Source organism: Brachionichthys hirsutus, chromosome 18 (genome assembly GCF_040956055.1).
Source record: "Brachionichthys hirsutus isolate HB-005 chromosome 18, CSIRO-AGI_Bhir_v1, whole genome shotgun sequence".
Taxonomy (NCBI): Eukaryota; Metazoa; Chordata; class Actinopteri; order Lophiiformes; family Brachionichthyidae; genus Brachionichthys; species Brachionichthys hirsutus.
Window position 1 is genome coordinate 644,832 of NC_090914.1, and position 19,580 is coordinate 664,411.

At 49.0% G+C, this 19,580-nt stretch overlaps 1 protein-coding gene across 1 annotated transcript; it reads right to left on the reverse strand.

Moving 5' to 3' along the window:
* Positions 1-3,897: 3,897 nt before the first annotated feature.
* dcaf5 (ddb1 and cul4 associated factor 5) lies at positions 3,898-11,233 on the reverse strand. The gene is made up of 9 exons (XM_068752294.1): positions 11,026-11,233; positions 10,170-10,313; positions 9,851-9,887; positions 9,638-9,777; positions 8,724-8,853; positions 7,769-7,982; positions 6,179-6,245; positions 5,360-5,487; positions 3,898-5,273 (listed from the first exon to the last, which is right to left on the reverse strand). The coding sequence occupies exons 1-9, from the start codon at positions 11,231-11,233 to the stop codon at positions 3,999-4,001; spliced, it is 2,343 nt and encodes a 780-aa protein (XP_068608395.1). The 3' UTR covers positions 3,898-3,998.
* Between the last annotated feature and the right edge of the window lie 8,347 nt (positions 11,234-19,580).

Below are 19,580 nucleotides of genomic sequence, written 5' to 3' on the forward strand. Positions count from 1 at the left end.
ATTGAGAAAAGAACGGTGAGTCAGAAGGCAGCTCCTTCAAACAAATGAAGCGAAGGCCAAGTCTGTCTGCCTTGTAAGGTAAACTCTATATCTCTTTTTCTCTCTTTCTCTCTCTCTCTCTCTCTCTCTCTCTGTCACACACAGAGCAGGAAAGAAGTCGACACGGGATAGCCCCAACCGTCAGGAGAAAGTAGAGCGCTCTTCCATATATGGACAAACTTCCAAGAGTAAATGTTTAGGAAAGTGATGTCACAGTCAGGGAGCAGGCTGCCAGCTCCCTGACTGGTCCCAGTTTAAAAGCAGCATGCCTGTGGCTCCTGTGCAGAGACGAAAACCAATGATAGAGTAAAACCAAAAGTAGCTGACTGCAGTAATGGAGCGCACCGCAGAGAGGATTATACACTCTTTCATTAGTTATTCTATAGCCACTTCAAAAATGAAAGTGGCTTATTAAAAAGCGCCTCAAACATAAAGCTATGAATGTTTCAAATGTGGTAAAGTATCATCACTTCATTAAAACGTAAAGGTCTCCCGCTTCCCTGTTAGCTGTAAAGTTCAACAGTCTATTAATGAGCCGTTTGCAATAACTCGAGCACACTACATCAGTCTAAACTGATTTTAGGAGATTTATTTTTCACTTTGAGAACTGCAGCCTCAAAACATTCAAATCCCTGAATGTAATTCCTCATATTAGATGCCTCCTGCCCGATGTCAACTACAAAAGGCTCCAGAATAAACCTGTAACCCGGATTCCCAAAATGTTTACGGAAGTGTTATGGTGGAGTCATCTTTCCCCAAAACCGCTGGATGGGTTTGGAGCCGATCTGGATAAAGGAACAGATGCAGGAATGTTTTTATGGGTTTCATTGACGTTGCAAGATGGAGCATGCAGAGGTAGGTTCACAGCGGAATGTGCTACCGAGATCCGTCGCAGTTAAAACATGCCACATAAATCCCTGCATGTAAACTTGTTAGTGGCGCCAAATGACAAGTTGGACAAACACCAAAGTCTGTCAGCTTCATCCACGGAGGATCACCGACGTCTGTCCGGAATCTCACGGCTTCATCTAGTAAATTGTTGAGATATGCCAGTCTCCAAAGGGAAGGATCTTGTGACACCCCTCCTGCTGTGCTGCTCGAGAATCTAAAAAGCTCTTGTTCATTACTTTTGTATTTAATTTGGTTTTCTTTAATTAGGTCATTTAAACTGCACAGAAAAGTGCATCGCGTTAGAAACTGAACCACAGAGTCTGCCGGAGCTCTAATTGGCCAGCAGACAAAAGGAACTTCCTTTCAATGCAGCGAATGATGGCTTTTTAAAACGCATCAATGAACTCATTACAAGTAGCCACTCAAACGGGTCTCATTATCCTGGTGGCACACTCCGGACTGCACAGTTTGGTCTGGCCACACTGGACAGATTCCACCCGACGGCGCTACTCGGCAGGAGTGTGAGGTGGAGACGAGCCGAGGCCTGCTTTCTGAGGCACGGGTCATGTGAAGAGCTGGTGCGTTTGGCTCTGTCTGGTCTCTGGCAAAGTCCCAAGGTATTCCAGTCATGTTGGGAATGGAATTCTAAATAGCGTTCCTTGCTGTGAAAGCTGCACCATGTATGGGATACAGTGGAACAGACACAATAATCCCACCGGGATGTGTTTGGGTTTGTGGTCAAACAACTGGAGCTGAAATACCATCTGTGAACAAAAGAGAGGGGGACTGTGGGCCCCTGGATAACAGGAGCCCATCTAATGGGAGATTCCTGCCGTTCGGAATATAACGCAGCAGCGGTCTGGATTACAGGGAGCCCCGGGAGATAGTTTGTAATCCCTCTGCAGGAGTTCACCTGGACGATGTGCTACCGTAGGTTGCTGAAAGGGCCAGTGTGCCCCCCCCTACATGAATACAGCACCTACAACTTAACCCACGGCGGCCTTGCAGGAAGTCGCCGGGCGATGTTGTGGTTACGCTGGGCTCCTCCCAGTTGTGAATGTGACCTATGAAGGAGGGGGGCTGCTGTGAAAGAGCACAACACACCTTAACATCACGTTCAGTAACAGTTCATGTGACTTCAATCTTTCCGGAATTTGGAAAACTTCACTTCCTGCATCATTTTGCCGTCAGAGCTGTTTAAAAGAAGAAAAACAAGCTCGTGTATCTGAAGGCTTTAATTAATCATTAAGCCGCAGGCGGCCACCCTCCAGCCAAACTGTACACAGAGCATACGCTGCCCCCATTTGAGTGCTCGTCCCAGGGGAAACATAGAGGTTAAATTAAGGGTGTCGACTTCCTGCAGATAAGTGATGGCCACAGTGGGAGGGCCTAAGAAGTAGAGGAAATCATTCTGACAGGAGAGCAGTGCAAACAACCCAACTACATGTCTGCCTGCCCTCAGATCACCGCTTCACAGGCGGCCCCCAGAGGCCGCGCCGCCTTGCGGTGCCTTTTCCTTTCCAATCTTTCCCAACAACCACTGGCATGCCCGCCAGCGGCGTCCTTCAAGCTGCAGACCGGATACAACTGGTTATTCCCCACCAAGTTATGACATCACGAGTTTTGTGGACAACCATGGGATCTAAGTGGGTGTGAAGTATCTATAATCATAGGTGTCCAGGTCTCGACAAAGCTCCGGGGCTGTAAACGTAGCCAACGTGAGGATTCAGTATAACTTAGCTTAGTTGAACCACTGCTCCATGATGGGGAGAGGAAGGAGGAGTCTTTAAAGCGGCCTGATGATGTCAGCGTGAAACGGAGGACGAGCTCAACCGCCGGGGCAGCCGACACAAACGTGTAAAATGTCGCACCAGACGTGAACACCGGCGTGTTGCATGTAGCACCTCCGTTTGCTTGCTCCTTGCGTGTCGACATGAGCAGCAGAGACGGCGCTTCCTCGTGAAGGATACGCTCCAGATAAAGAGCGACCCGACTCTCCTGCACCTTTAAATCTCCTGGGTTGGGTTGCAAACTCCAACACGTTCCATCAGAGCCGCACACACCTGGGTCGGTGCCGCCGCTGCCTCCACACGCATCAGAGGTGGAACTAACAACACCCCACTACACCTTCATCGTATTACAAAATAAAAGCACGGTTGGGGTGGAATAAAGGCGCACTTAAATATGATCTTATCAAATCAATTTGGAGGCACATTGATACCTGGATCGTGCCGTAAGATATGTATGAAGTTATTCTATGTTTGTTTTCAGTCTCCATCTTCTACAATCGTTCATCGCACACCTTTTTTTTTTACCGTTTTGCTCCAGAAACGTTTTGTGGACCACAAAACATCAACCAATGTTCCATCTGCATGATGAATTAAGAAAGACTTGACTTTCACATTTGGGTAAACTGTTCCTTTAACCTTTGTTCACAGTCAACAGCATTCTCCTCTGGTTGCGCCGTGTCGCAGCCAGAGTTCTCTCAAGGACGGGTTCAAGGCAGGAAGAGCAAAAACAAAAAAACACCAATCAAACTCGAATGAAGCAACCAAGTGTTCACTGGAGAACAAATGATCTTTTAATTGCAGAAAACAAAAGTGAGCGCCAGCTTGTAACGGCACCCTGGGGCTGGAGACACTGACAGAATCAATTCAAAGCAGATTTCTATGGCGACACCTCTGAAGCAGTCCAAGTCACTGAAAATCAGATTTACGCTCTGCATGAAACTTGTGAACTTACAATGCTGCGAAGCGTTCGTCCTTCGTGAGACATTTTTTTTCTCCATGTTTGGAGGAGCTGAAGAGGAAGAAACACTGAATGAATGAAAATAAAACTATCGACAATTTCTGCTTGTGTTTAACATCACCTGTGGTTTGACCTCAGCAATGACGACATCGTCTACTTAATTTGCTCAGAAACAACAAAAAGAAATCACCCCCCACCCCCCCCCCCCCGTTCTGTGAGTTTACACGACTACAAGACGCAAAATGAAAAAAGCCAGTTTGCACAGACCGATAGAAAACGCCACTTCCTAAACGTCGTGTTGCGGCTGAGAACGAGCCCCCCTATGTTTTTAACTTCTTTTCCGTAGAGCCGGACTCGCCCTCCTCTGACCCAACGCGAGTCCGTTTCAGAGCACTCGGTGCCAGACCTTTTTCTCTCTGTGGCCTCGTGTCTTCAGCGCCAGTCTCGTCCTCTGAGTCGGAGAGGAGGAGGTTCTGGCTCAGACACGGGGTCACAGTCCGGTGCTGGCCGTTCGCCCCGCGGCTCCGCTGGGAGTCCAAGGCCCCCGAGCTGCTACAAGCATCTCCGCTATCGGAGCCGTTGGAAGCCAGCTCAGCGGCAGCCCCGTCTCCAGTCCAGTCTCCGAGCCGTGGAGACGCAGCCGGCGGTCGTTCCTCATCGTCCTGGTTCTCAGGCGACATTTCTGGACTCAGACACACAAAGTCAGAAGGGCTCAAACACGTCTCCTCGTCTCTGCAGCCCGGCTTGATTTGCAGATTCTGTCCCTCGCCTGACGACGAGGAAGACAGGTCATCGATCAGGATGGACGGGTAGCTGCAGGAGTCGATGGCTGAAAACAGAGCCTGGACAGACTCGGGTCGATCCCCGGCTCTGGAGACCACGTGCATGCGTCGCCTCCTCATGACGTTGCGCCGCCGTACTGCGCTTCGCCGCTCCTCGTCGTCGCTGCTGGAGCTGGACGTGGATGTGGAGGAGCTGGATGCTCCGGCAGGAAGGGAGGGCGAGGAGGCAGGGCTCGAGAGCGTGTAGTTGTCCCTGGGGCTCGGCGAGCGAGGCCGTGGCATGGGGTCCAGCCAAAACTCGCTGGAGTCCGAGTCCTCGTTCACGAGAAAGCCAGACTGATGCCGCTGATGTCTGCTCCGCCTCCTCGGCTGCCCCCCCGCCTCTGCTCCGGCTTGCTCTTCACCGCCTGAGGCGTCCGGCCCGGCCAGAGAGGAAGACAACGAGTTGTCAGAGTCGCTGTGGTGACCGGCAGCCGAGGCGGCGGCGGCGGCGGCGGTGGTGGCGGAGACCATCGGTGCGGTCCGGGTGGTGCGGCGTCCGCGGGCATGAAGCTGCATGATGGCCTCCTCGCTGAGGTCACTGTCGGAGTCGGAGCTCCAGCCCTCAATCTCCCGACGCACCAGCGAGTCAAAGAACGCCATCATGCGCGGATCCTCCTGGATGGACTGGCTGACGTAGTCGTGGGACAGACCGCTGCCGCTGTTCAGCACCAGGCTGATGTACTCCTCGTGGGTGTAGAGGCTGCGGGACTTGTCCTCCACGCGACCCTCCAGGTCTCCCAGGCTGCCGGGCTGCTGGTAGGGACTCCACACCTGAGACGGATGGACAGAGTGTCATCGATCTGTAATCGCTGACCCCTGCCCTTGTGGAGCGCCACGCTTTCGGTTCTTCTCCTCACCTTGATGACTTTCTCCACGCCGGAGGAGCAGATCATGTAGTTGTGAGGGTTGAAGCGAACCTGGTTCACGATGGAGCGGTGACCCTTCAGGACCATGAACGCCCCGTTCACCACGCGCCCTGGGCCTCCTGGGGGGAAGAACGTGGCTTTGTTTAGATGGGACGCAGCGATAGGACCGATTAAAGCCGACCCATTCGGGCAGCCGTGATGCCTCCAAATATTCTGGGACAGAAATAGACTGAGAAATATGGCAGCAGCGTAATCCTCGTAATAATAGCGCACATATTTTCAGAATGAGTAACTCCAATGATAATAAAGCTCAGGGAGGCGTCAGGTGGCTGACGGAGCTACAGAACATTCATGGGCTGGTGTATTTTGGGGATTTATTTCCCCTCTAATTAACATAATTTATTCAAAACTTCTCAGCCAATGGCATCTTGCTGTTTTGCCGCGATGCACCGCTTTTGAACGGACCGAGACGACTTAATGGACGATTACATAACGAGGCAGATGTTGACATCTGTTCGTCACTCCGGTTTATTGTGACCAGATGAACTGACGGCTGGACCGACGCTCGGAAACGTCGTCATTCGTTCCTCAGCTGAAACTCAATCATTGACTTGTTTTGTCTTCACTGAAATCGTTGACGTTCAGGACGCCGGCACGTCCTTCAAACTATTTACAGCCAAATTACAGCCTCCGTTTCCCGATGAGCGGAGCAAACTTCAGCCGCACTTCCAAAATAAAACAGGCAGAGTTAGGAACTGAACAAATCGCTATTCATGTTTAAAATCTCTGTTGTTGAGATCAATAACTGACCTGCTTCTGGATCCTTCGGGATTTTCCACATGTAGAGGTTGAAGTCGTCTGATCCAGACAAGATGTACTGAGTGAGAAGACAGGAATGTTTAGAGATCTAATGACACGTTCCATTCACATGGACTGGACGCTTGCTAATGGGTGGGGTTGTTGGCTCTCTGTCTAAACCTGCACCTTTTGGAAACCGCCTTGTGATAAGTAAAACCGACTTTTCATTTGTGGGTAAACTGCTCTCTCCAGAATTAGGCTGACGCTGGAGTCTGGTTCTTCCTTGAAGATATGGACCCTCAAAGCTTCTGTTCCATTTACAAATCATTTCCACATCTGGAGGCACACATTTGCTAAATGTTCTAGGTTTAATTTTAAGCATCGTTTTGTGCTGCTTCTGGCGAGCTGTGTATTAGCTTTGTGTCCTTTAATCTGCCGATTACTTTAACAAATGTCTTTCATTTCCTTCTGTAAATATTCTGCGGATCCAGTTTTCTTTAAGCTGCTTCTGGGACTCGTTCAAGAATGTCTCCCCGAATGTGAAGGCCTGATATCTGGCGCTCTTTCCGAGTTCATGGCGTTAATTCTTGCTGGTTTGGGTGAGGAAAGTAAAACATCAAAGGGCTTGCTCCAGGAATCCTTTATTCCTTAAACACCGATAGTTACTGCTCAGCTCCAGCGAACATGAACGCAGCCTGAACTCTGAACTGGACACCTGCGTGCTCCGCCTCAGCCTTCCGGAGGACACGTCAAGTAGGAATGTCACACCTCTGACTCCCTCGCTCGCCTCTCCACCAGTTCTCACACGGTTCTGAGTGAATGTTCTGCAGTATCTGGGTCTGGATGCATAGCATTAGCATTAGCATTAGCATTAGCATTAAATCTTTCGCCCCACTTTCTTTTGCCACCTCATGCCCGATATCTTTTCTCTGGCAGATGTGGCATCAAGACTCCCCAATTAGTTTTAGAAACCCACCAAAACAGAACTACAGCCAGATGTTCTGTGAACTCACAGAAAGGTTGTTTATTATGTGAAATATATCTGTCTAGATGTAATTGATATGTAGCTAAAAAGTGGCAGAATGCCAACATTAACTGTTCCACATATGTTGATTCACCTTGAAAAATGTAGCCGTTTCTGATTTGTTGTTTTCAGTTACACTGAAATACCAATTTGACAGATTCCTCGTGTCAGTATTCGTCAGTATTAAAGTTGTGTGACACCACAGGAAGTAATTATTATCCGAGGTTTCTGCGCATAGACGGCATCGGCGGTGTTTTCAAACGTAAACAACGTTTTCCTGGAACGCAGACGGGATAAACACCGAGCCGTCTCGCCGATCATTTTAAGCCTCCGTGGGCTCTGCTGTTAACACAATAAACACGGCTTCAGGATGATGTCATGCCTGAGGCGGACCAATGGGAGGACCGGTGGCTGAGAACAGGCGATCCTGCTGTTCCTCCAACACTCAAAAGGGAACTAAAACACTCTATTTTGGGTCGGTCTGCTGATCCCACGCGTTTCTCATATTCCCTTGAACCTCACATCTGCCTGCTGCTTCATGAGCGCCACACTATTTGCTTTGAGCATTGATCACCAACCTGATCTTTGTCCCCGGCGAAGCAGCAGCTCTTCATGGTGCAGGAGTTGAAGTAGCCCTGGTTGTCAAACTGGAAGCTGGGCAGACGGGAGTGCAGCTCGTAGAGTACGGGCGGCAGGCGGCGCCGCAGCGCCAGCAGCTGGGTGCCGGTGCTGTTGAAGCGAACGCTCATGGCGCTCTGCAAGGACATGCTGCCGCCGTACCGCAGCAAAGAGCTGAGACAGAAGGGAGGAATCTGTTAGCCCCCGTCACCAGAGCTTCTCTCAGCATGCAGATGGTGTCTGGACCTACACTTCCATTGTTTCTCACATGGCATGGCATCCCTGTAAAGAAATAAACCCGCAGAGCAGAGAGGCAGCGCCAGCAGAACCAGCTCAGTGTTGACTTATTGGAAGTGTCCTCATTTGTGTATTCATAAACGGAGCGCACACACACTCAGAATATCACGGGTTTGGGTTTTCACACAGACGTCTCCACATCTGGCAAATTGACAGCGATGTTCATGTGAAAAGGAATACAACACTGTCCTCTGGTGGACACAAGTGGAACATCCTCTAGTATTATTGTAGCATGAAAACGCCATCCTGTCATGAATCACTGTCACACACATTCAACCTGCACCTCACCTTGTGAATCAAAATGTCACAAAAGCCCAACAGAGGAGAACGTAAGTCACATTTGGAGGCGTTTGGCCGCCAATGGTTTGTTCAGTTCAAATAAAAAAGATGCCAAGTAGACGATGGACTTTGTTGCTTAGCGATTTCACAATCTCTCTTCCGAGAGTGCAAAACAACGAGATAAGGTGTTGCATGGTTTTGATTTTTCCACGAGACAATGTTAAGGCTGTCGTTACTGCGCTTTGCCTTTGTGTCGTTTTATTTAGGACCACAACATCTTGGTTGCCTTTGAAGGGCAGAGGTTTAATGGTGAAAATGTGAGGGGGGGAATCATCTCACCTCCGTGGTTTGCGGATGTCCCATAATCCAACGCCCTCCTTGGAGTTGGCTGTGGCGATGAGCCGGGGCTCCACAGGGTTAAACATCACACTGTGGAAGGCTGAGGGGTAGCTGGCCAGACAGAACGGCTCTGTGGGAACAGATCCAATCAGACATGACCGGCACTCAACTCAGCAGCCACTCCCACTGAGCCCATAAAAGGGAGCGTGGTACGACAGCAAACCATTAGAACGCATCATATTTGTATTTTTTACCACTGAAGTTAAATGTGCTTCTTCTGAACCTAAATGTTAAAACAATAAATAGAATTTGACTTTGTGTTACGTAGTAAAACTGGGCCATTAACAGCAAGAGGCAGAGACGGAAAGGGTTACATCTGGGATCAAATAGATCCACTCCCACTACTGACGGATAACCATGAAACTATTCATGATAAACATCTTTCTAAAGCCTTTAAACTGGGTCTTCAGTTCCCAAACAGAGCAACAAACAGCCTGCTGGCAGCCTGAACACCGATTGCTGCTAAACGTATCACGAGGCCAAGCTGGTCACAAGGAAGGCTTCTAAAGCAGAAGGATGTAGACATCATGCATTCTGCATTTATAAGCTAGAAACATGTCCTGCCATGAAGCTCCCTTTTCATTAATGCTCAGTGAGACAGCTGTCTAAGTAATCAATAAGAGTGTAGAGATTCATCTTCTTGTAATAAAGGAGATGCATCTGATTTAACCAGACTGAATCCTGATGTTATTCCCAACACACTGTTCATCTGACGGCGAGTTCTGTTGCTCTACGAGGTCATGAGGAATCATATCGGAGTGATCAGACTTCATCCTCACGTCTTCTAGCTCTAAGACTGAACCGATTCTAACGATCACCGCCCAACGAGCTGGATAGGAGCACCCTCAGCGTACCTGCGCTCGGTGGCTCACGGGTGTCCCAGATCAGAACACGCCCGTCGTCAGACGAGCTGGCGAACACATTGTCATTGACGGGGCTGACAGACAAGCTGTACACGGCATCGATGTGCAGGAACACGTTCAGAGTTTCTCTCCTGGAGGAACAGACAAAGTGTAAATGCAACACTGGAGTCCGCCGACGCTGCAGCAGTGAGTGTTCTTACGTACCTCTCCACATCATGCAGAATCACCTGCTCATCGTTTCCTGGAAAACACAGAGAGACGGTGAGATTTTAGTTGTTATTTTATTCTGAAAATCTTTTGGCACAGCGCACATATGCTGAAACACACAAACACAATTATCTTTATTAATTATAACATGAACGTTTATGCAACTTCTGCTCAAAGAGTGCAAAAATAAATGCCCTGCTTTATTATCCATCGGCTACATTTATACGGCATCACATTTTAACTTCAGCTTGGAGCATCACCTCATGGGACCAGAGCTAAAGCCACAAGCCACAAAAACAACCGCACAGTTTCTCACCCCCAGAGAAGACCTTCTTGTTGGTGCTGTCGAAGGCCAGGCAGAAGATGTTGGAGAGATGCTCTCCCTTCAGCTTCACAGGCTTGGACCGGGCATTGATGGCCTTCTCCATGTGCCACAGGAGAACACGGCGGTCGTCTCCTCCTTGTTTTTTTTTTTTTCAGATATAGATTGAACATCTTGATTTAGCTTTAGAAAACAAGACTGATGGTGTCAGCCAAACTATAAACGACACAACGGTGCATTTCACACAATTCATGACGATTGATTAATCAAGTATCGTTTAACACACACGCTCCTGATGAAGTGGAGAGACACTCGTATTCTGGAGTTAGCTGCAGCGCAAAGTTAACATCCTCATCAAGCTAGCTCGTTAAGCTAGGCCAGATAATATTTTAACAAACTCATAACTGTCGTTGTTTCAGAAGGCAGCCGAGATTATAGAGTGAAATTTGATATTCGTATAATTCTATAGGCTACGAGTATTAGCTTATAGCCTGTCATACGGGACTGGCCCGGGGCTTCTGCGCTCTCTTCCTGTGGTTTGACGTTAGCTAGCAAGAAAGGCTGTGCTAAATAGCATTGGAAGGCAAATGTACGAACACCACTATGGTGATGCCATGGCCCGCCCTACCCCGCCTCTGATTGGCTTACCTGGTTCTCTTGCCGTACGGTAACCAATGATTCCCCTTGTGGCTCCAGAAACAAACCGACTAACGCAGCACTAACCAATCAGAGGCAGAGTTCAGTGGGGCCACATCCTCACCGTAGTATGGTAAACTGTCTGCTTAGCTAGTTAGCGATAGCATGCTAACATTAAAACAGTCTTAGCCTGGGCAATGGGGATTCAACTTACCAGAAACAAGCCATTCCCCGCCGTTGTTGGAGAACTCAATGGCGTTGACGCAGCCGAAATGTCCCAGCATATCCTTCTTGAAGAGGCCGGTGCAGCCTGCCAGCCGACGTCTCTGGAATTCCTCCTTCATGAGCGGATGCCCAGTCAGTTCTCTGCGGGACAGAAAGCCCAAAGAGGAACGCATACCGCAGCCCTTCAGCTCCTTCATCTTCACCGTGCGGAAATACGCGTTTCTTTTCAGCACGGTGCTCCTCTGTCGACGTGGGATCGCCCTGCTGGGTCTACATTATGGTGGACTGCCCGCTGGCTGCCCGCTGGTGTCTCCTCGGTCGTCCCAGCAGCTCCTTCCTGCTCCGGCGAAGGGTCTCTCTCTCTCCCCCTGCCTGTCACTCAGCATCATCTACCGGGACTCCGCTTATTCGTGGAGACGCGAACCCGTTCAAACCAAGTCATACAATCTTTGTTCTTTTTAAAGTAAAGCATTCAGTAGAAAGCATTCCTTGAACCTTAATTAAAAGTACAAAAAGACAGCAGCAATCAGGCAGTTTATGCACGACAGACGAAAAATGGTTCAAAGTTCTGTCTAGAAATGTTTAAGAAACTGCAAAAAAACTGTTTATTTCCTTCAGGGGTCACAAAAATACTTCTAAAAGTTTCAGGATTATAAAACAAACCAAGTTTACTGAAGGTTTTCAGTAATTACAAAGCTGGAAATACAGCGCTGGACGCGGGAGCGGGACTCTGTAGAAGAGTCCTGAAGGACATTTTAATCCTATGTTTGGATTTTTTTAGGGTGACTTTGTGACATCAGACGATGAAGACTCTGGAGACTTTACAGGGACGTTCATTTCGCCCCGGTTACATGAACCAATAAATAAAATAACACACAAACGGTCTTTGTTTCTTAAAACAAAATCACATAAATATAGAAAGAGTATTCCCGTGTGGGGAGCGGAGCAGCGGTCGCCCACCTTCCTCCCAGAGACGGAGCAAACTGACAGAATTGGGTTTAAGTTCTGGATGTGAACGTGGTGCAGCAAAGAAATCTGATTTAAGAAAAACAACCAAACAAATAGGATTTGGGAGCCAAAGTTAATCCCATTTCACTGCAGATACCTCTAAGTGTGTGTGTGTGTGTGTGTGTGTGTGTGTGTGTGTGTGTGTGGTTGCTAGGGTGTGCTCACGTGTTCCTTCTGGTTTGAAGGCGTTGTGTTGATGGATTCAGGAGCTATCTCCTTTTTTTAGAATGAATAAATTATTATGTTGGCAAGAATCTGTGTTGTGTGTGTGTGTGTGTGTGTGTTTTCACATCACGTGTAGGTGTGAGCACAGAAAGCAAGGAACAGGAGAAGCACACGGCTGAAGCGTGTTTGATAAAGTGTGTGAGTGAATGAGTCCTCTAAGTCAATTCAGTTTTATTTCTATAACTCCAGATCACAACAGAAAGTCATACAGGTAGGAGGAGAGTCAAAAACAAGGAGATGGATAGGGAAGTGACAGAGAGACAAAAACAAGATGCATAAAACTATAAACGCTAATGCTAGCGACATGGGCACCAGTGTTGAGGTCCACAGGTCCAGGTTCTGCAGCACCAGAACCTACACAGACATCTCGATTTGATTATTTGCAAATTCCTTTGTGTATTTGATGCTGCAGTGTGCATGCCAGTCCAGTAAGGGGCAGTGTAACCTGTCACACCACAGAACAAGATCACAGTCGTGATGCAGCAAATCCACGATGGAAGAGGGCTGACGAACGGATGCAAACCAGGCGAGCCGTTTTCATGAGCGTTCATTTTCAGGCTCATATTCTCGCGTCCCAGAACCGAGGCACCGATCCTCCTCCTCCGGTCCTGGAATAAACCAGCGTTAGAATTAGATTCAGGTTGTGTGAAAGCGGGCCGGACCGCTTCCCTCGGCCTGCAGGGACTCCTCAGCTACAGGCTTTGAGGAAGTCAGCTGCTGGAAGCGGAACCTTTCTGTGGGTTGATCCTCCCTCCCTTCTATTCCTTCTCTCTGTTCATCTTGTGTTCCTCCTTCCATCTGCTTCCTTCCCTTTGCCTCTCTGGTCCTTCTCCCGTTGCTCTGCTCCCTCGTTTCCATTCTGTCCTCGTCCCTCCCTCCCTCCCAGTCTGTTTCTCCCTGGTGTCTTTGTCCTCTGCAGCTGGCGCTTCCAGACAAACAGGACAGTAAATTTGCATTGCAGAGTGATCTCAAGTTGGAACGGCTGTGATTCGCCGCTTAGAATCCAGGCTGTCTGAGAATCCGTCCGTCTGGCGGGTGCCGTGTTCTTCTCCTGGCCGAGAGGAGAGACGGGAGGTGAAACAAGAGGTGAAACAGGAGGCAGGAGCAAAATAGAAAGGTGCAATTTGATTTCCCCCGAAACGTGGGATAGTTTTGGGATGGCTGCTTTTACCGGGTCATCTGGGATCTCTGGTCCGGATGATCCTCAACCTTTTTATGCTGTAATTCAAATTCCCTTTGCCCAATTGAAACGGCACAGCAGTGGCCATGACCTTTGCCCCAACGGCAGGCGGCGCTTCCGAGCGCTCTCCACGGATAAAGTGAATAAACAGCACAAGCCTCTGAGGGCCGGGACGTAGACACTTTTATCTTAAAAGATGTTCTTGATTTCTTCCCAAAACCCTTTGTGTTAGAATAATTGTTACCATTTCCTGGTGTGATGTCACTAATCTTCTGCGTCTGACCTGTTGTGGGAAACACCATCTGCCTCCACGCACGCCATGCAGACGCAGTGTGTGTGTGGGTGCGTGTGGGTGCGTGTTTGTGCTGACAAAGAGAATTTAAAGTATTGAACGATGGCAATTAACAGAAGGCAGCGAGGAAGATGAGCCGGCTGAGGAGGGATGAGAGACCCTTTCCTAGCTGATAGGCATGGAGGAATTTTCTCTATCTCTGTTTTAATGAGCGTGTGCGTGCGCGCACACACACACACACACACACACACGGATTGCCTCATTCTATCATCATTGGCCTTATTTTGGGTGAAGTGTGTGCAGGAATACGCCAGAAGATCCTCAGTCAGGAGGAGAGCCTCCTCCTCCTCCTCCTCCTCTGCATCGAATGCTCCATTACCTCACCTGTCAGGATGAGAAAACCTCCTACCTGACCCTCGCCTCCACCGCCGTGCATCCTGGTCAGTTTTCTCCCGTCTCTTCCTGAATCCGCGTCGCCACAGCCGGATGTTGGATGTCCGGCCCTTCCTGTCTTATTCAACCGTGAGACTTCCGCCGACCTTCCGCTGAGTATTTGACCAGAGCCACAGTCACCGCTAGTGCATGCCTACGTCTATGTATGGAGTGTGTACGTGTGTGTGTGTGTGTGTGTGTACAGAGGGTGATCTGAACAGTAGAAACGATAGCATTAATCCCATAACACACACACACTACAAAGCCGCTATGAAAACCAGGATTATCTGTATTATGACCTTGGCTTTGATCATGTGCATAATGTCCATTAGAATCTGCTGCAAGATCCAAAATAACCAAAGCTGTGCAAATACAAAGAACACACACACACACGATGTAAACACTGCTTAGTATGTGTAACACTCTGTATCATGGATGGTCGGATGATCGGATGAATCCTCCTAAATGGGTTCCGTGTTTCCGGTGTCTTCCACACCGCTCAACTGCTCTGAGACGCAAGTAAACAACAACAAAACAACAGTGGGTCGGTTCAGTCGTCGCCTCTTCATCTACCCGACTAACAACCAGAACAAAAAGACACAGATGAGGAGGATGGGGAGGATGAGGAGGATGAGGAGGCAGAGCGCCTCAGACTGGGTGAGACTTTGGACTGGAGGTTCTTGAAGTAACGCCCACACGATGTTCTAATCCTATTCTCGGGCCTATATTTGGATCCCACCCGCGTGAAGCTCCACAGACGCCTCGACACGCCCGAGGCCCCCGCTTTACATCACATTTGAATAATTCTGTTTTTCGACGGCAAATCTATTCCACGATTATCCAGCGAATAATTACCAACAGCCGAATACGGCGAACGAAGTCATTACTCACCGTCAGATTATTAATCACTACTCCAGACCCAATCTGGCTCCTCGGCTGTGAAATTATAGTTCTACCTTGGCAAACAACAATAATGGACTGTGTGGAGTTGGAGCGGGTGTGAAAGAGGCGGTGAAAGAGAGGAAGCGGGATTGGAGGAGAGAAGCATCCACCTGAGAGGAAGACAACTTGATTAAGAGGAAGAGGAAGGACAGAGGAAAATGAGTCTGAAGAAAAGAGCGCTGGAATCCAGAGGAATAATTCCAACAGCGCGTTCTTCCATTGTGGAAGCCGGATTCAGACGCAGACGATTTCACATCATCCTTATTGAAGCTATTGTCAGCAGGTTGGCAAGGAGAGGACGAGGGAGGTGGGGAGAGGGAGGGGGAGAGGGGGGGCGACAGGGATGGGATTTGGGACAGAGGGAAGAGCTCAGGGAGGAAAGACAGAAAGAAATGATGCATGAAAAGATGAGTTTCTTAGCGCAGAGCGATGCTGAGCAGTGAAAACGCTCCCGGACGCCGTTTACGGCGGCATCGGTGCAACCACCAGAGGGCGATGACGAGTCGCATGAACCTCATTAAAGGAGGCATATTATAAAAAACTCACCTTACCCATGTTTCTACACTATTATGGTGCTTTTGGGTCATTATCAACCCAAAAACTGCGAAGTAAACCATCAAGTGAATCTGTAATCACCGACTTTGGCAGAAATCTCTCCCCCTGTGATGTCACAGAGGGCGAACCTGCACACAGCTGCATGCATCTTGTAAAGTTTACACTAACCCCTATCCTTGAATCATTTTCTCCAAAGCGGTGACGATGGATCTGCAGCAGCATAGTTCGGTGAAACGCACCGGCACGGTCCTTCCTGTAGACTCTTATAGCGAGTTTCAGCTCATTGTTTTCCTGTCTGGCCACCGACTCTCCGTAATACTCTCATTCGCTCTCGTTGCTGTTTGCTGTAATGGTTTTGTTTTCTGTAGCTGCAGGCAGCTATTTTCCAACGGCTCTCTAAACCGCTCCTCTCTGCTCCCAACAATAATTTTACTGGTGCATTTCCATCCACCTGCTTTTTTTGTGTGTGCGCAATTTCAGTTTGGACATAAAAACTGTGGGAAAAACAAGCATTTAATCTCAGCTGAGGTGGAAAAATGGGTCAATCGATCAAAACAAAAAGCTGGATGGAAGCTCAAACAGAAACTTGAGCGCTTTCGACTGATTTTCTGAAAGTTTTGATTCATTTTATTGCAGATCTTTAGGCGCTCTGCATCTGTGTGTGTTTTCCTCCTGATACGTGTTTGGTTTTGCGTGTTAACGTCGCCTCCTCGTCTCTATGTTGCCTTGTTGTTGTTCTTGCTGCAGGGAGACAAGTCTTTAATTCCTCGAGGCTTGCTGGGAGCAATGACGAGTGATGCATCCCGGAGCAATAATTTTCAGAGGTAGAATTTTACAACATCCCCTCTCTGTTGGTGTTGAAGCCATTGGAACATTGCTTTGCTCATTTTCATACATATTGCCTCTTCTGTCTTCTTACGAATCACCTCGACCAAAATCCTTCACAGAAAGAAAGCGTTTTCACCAGAATCGACGGCGCTGAAATGCTTTTTGTAGAGATTTGTCAGAGTCAGAATGTTTTCTGTGCTTTTTTAAACACTCACACCTCCAGAGGAGCTCTGGGGCGTTCGACCTGCGACGCCAGCAGCTCTGGGATTCAGCTACAACCGCCAGAGTTCAGCCTCTCCTTGCCTGCTCTCTATATAGATCCGAGGGCAGGTGCTAAAAACCTGACATCAGATAATTAAAAACACTTTCCCTTGAACCTAAAGTGGAATACCTTTACATGTAGTGCACATTTAAGCGATGGCTGCTCTTGCACTCCTGTGGAGACGCATACTATCACACTGAAATCAAAATAAAAGACACATTTGAACATGTTTGCTGCAAAAATTATTTTCCGACAACAACAAAAAAGCTTCTTTAAAGCCGGTATTAAAGAGATTAAATGCTGAAAGGTTAGCATCGCTATTCCTCGGTGTAATCCACTGTGAAGCCTCCGAGTTAAGCGTTGTTTGAGACACCATGTCGGTGTACTCGTGAGGTTTATACCGAGTCATCAGATAACCGATCCGCACAGACCGTGAGCCAAACAGCAGGGGCGTGGAGGGGGGGGGGGGGGGGGCACAGCGGGAGGCTAGCAGCCCCTCGGGCCGAACCTGCAGCCACAGATAGCAGGCGGGAGTTTTCCAGCAATGAAAGGTGAGACAGATCCGTATCCGCCATTGGTCAACGTTCATCTGCGGACACTTTAGCTGCTGCTGCGTGGAGCGGGGCATGGCCCCCCTGGCCTGCACCACAGCAATACCGCTCCTGCAGGGAACCACACAAGGTGGGTGGAAACCCACCACCTTGCATTCCGGCTGACACTTTGGCAGGTTTATTTAGATGCGGCAGTTTGTGCAGCGCAGCTAGCCCCCCCCCAAGTCTTAAAACAATTTAAGACTTGGTGCAAACTTTCTCAGAGCAGCTTGTCTAATGAAAATAGGTGTCACTGCCTGCAGGGATGGAGGCACAGAGGAGCTGGATCGACAGCTCCACTTGTTCTCCACCTGGAGCAGGTGCAGACCAAGAGCCGAGCAAAAACAGGGCGGATGGTAACCACCGTCTCCACTCGGAGACGCGTTCTCCTCCGGCCTTCGTCTTCCACGGGACATAAACACGACCATGTTCTGTCTCTCCAGGTGATTTCAAATGATCCCCACATTTCCGGCTTCGCGGCTGCATCTGTGTTTATGAGCGGCGGGCAGACAAAGCTCAGCCACTTCAAGTCAACTTGCATCCACTCGCTTTCTAATTAGCTCCACTTTGCTTTGCTGAAAAGGAAAGCATGAATTTTAAACAGGCGCGGCGGGAGGCAGCTTAAGCTGCATGAAAAGGAATAAGACCTGACGGTTTGGTATTAAAGAGGCGAAGATACGCTGAAGGAGGACTCCAACTCCACACACCTCAGATCATTTAATGTTAGCTCCGTTAGTGTGCTGCCATTAAATGCACCAGGATCCATCCAATGATCCATTTTCATCAGCGTATCTGGAGTCAGGTTGCCTTGGCGACAGCATCAGAAAGGTATCCCAAATGTTCCGGGTCAAAGCAAGGAGGTGGATTTCAAACACCCTAATTACGGTAACCCGATTCAGCAGATTATAGTTAGAGTTGCTTAAAGGGTTTTTTGGGCGCCGCTTTTCGCTGCCTTGAGCAGAAACTAAAACCATTTCCTCTTCCTGTTGCCTGTTTTGGTCCAGCGGTGGCCCAGCAAGTCGCCTCCTGGCACTCCAGCTGGCTGCTCAGTTGTTGTTGAGGAGTAACGGCCCCGGGGCTCCTGACTCCTCCGTGAATCCGTCGAGCCGCTTCATACCGGAGAGGATTCAGTGAATATAGAAGCAGATTGATGCTGAGGCGGGCAGACAGATGGGCACACACACACACACACACTGTGACCACACTGCTGCTGAGTGAAAGCGTGACTGTGACAGTTCTGCTGTGGGGTTATCAGCGGACAACAGTGCATGTCCAGACACGCACACACACACACGCTCCTGAGGGCTCTCCAGTCACTGTGATGTATAGTCGGAGCCTGATGGGAGCAGACGTCGATGTTTCCTCGTATGCCCTCTCCCTCCTTCCTCCCCTTCTACCTCTTACCCCCCCCCCCTCCATCCTCATTATCCTCTCAACTGATACCCCTCCATTCGTTCCGTCCACGTTGCCGATATCGCCCGGATAGACGAGCCTCGTGATCACGCCCAGGTGTAAAGGAGGCATGTTGGGGAATCATCATCTGAGCGATGGTACCGCATGAGGGGGAGTGTCTGCCTCCCTCCCTCCCTCAGATTTCTCCCTCACTCTCTCTCCCTGCAATAACAGTTTCGCACTCCCATCCTCTCTCCACCGGGAGACAAACATTAAAGAGCTTTCTCATAATGAGGGAAACTACAGAGAAAAGACCTGAACTGCACACAAACGTGCACGCACTGAGGCCGCACACGCACGCCCAAACGTGCACGCGTGTCCCGGAGTTACGTAAAAGGTTACGTAAAAGACATGAATATTAAAATGAATGCTTGCGCGTGGCTGTCATTAAAAGTGTATGTACAGTTGTGCGTGCGTGCGTGTGATTTCTGTGAGCTCCTACACCCCTCTCGTCTGGCTGCCGTTATGATACCTAATATTTTATGAGGGAGCAGGATGGAGGAGATCCTGGAGAACTCCTCCTCTGCCGCCGTCCGGCGCTCAGCGATGCAGCCAAGCCGAATCTGCACCGGTAACGATGACAACAAATTCAGATGACATTTAAAACCCTCCAGGTACCAGGATGATGAAACGATGAAATATTTAACCACTTATAGGAGGATCCGTCTATTATTCCCTTATAGGCAGGGGTCCCCAAACTACGGCCCGCGTGTACTTATTTTCCTTTCCATACAACATGAGTAGCCTCCCTTTTATTTTTAATGATGGTCACATACGG

Coding starts and splice junctions, on each gene's coding strand:
- dcaf5 (XM_068752294.1), bottom strand. CDS start 11,233: ATGAAGGAGCTGAAGGGCTGCGGTATGCGTTCCTCTTTGGGCTTTCTG. Junction 9,888..10,169: donor CAAGAAGGTCTTCTCTGGGG/GTGAGAAACTGT, acceptor TGTGTTTTCCAG/GAAACGATGAGCAGGTGATT. Junction 5,274..5,359: donor GCGTGGAGAAAGTCATCAAG/GTGAGGAGAAGA, acceptor CATCCGTCTCAG/GTGTGGAGTCCCTACCAGCA.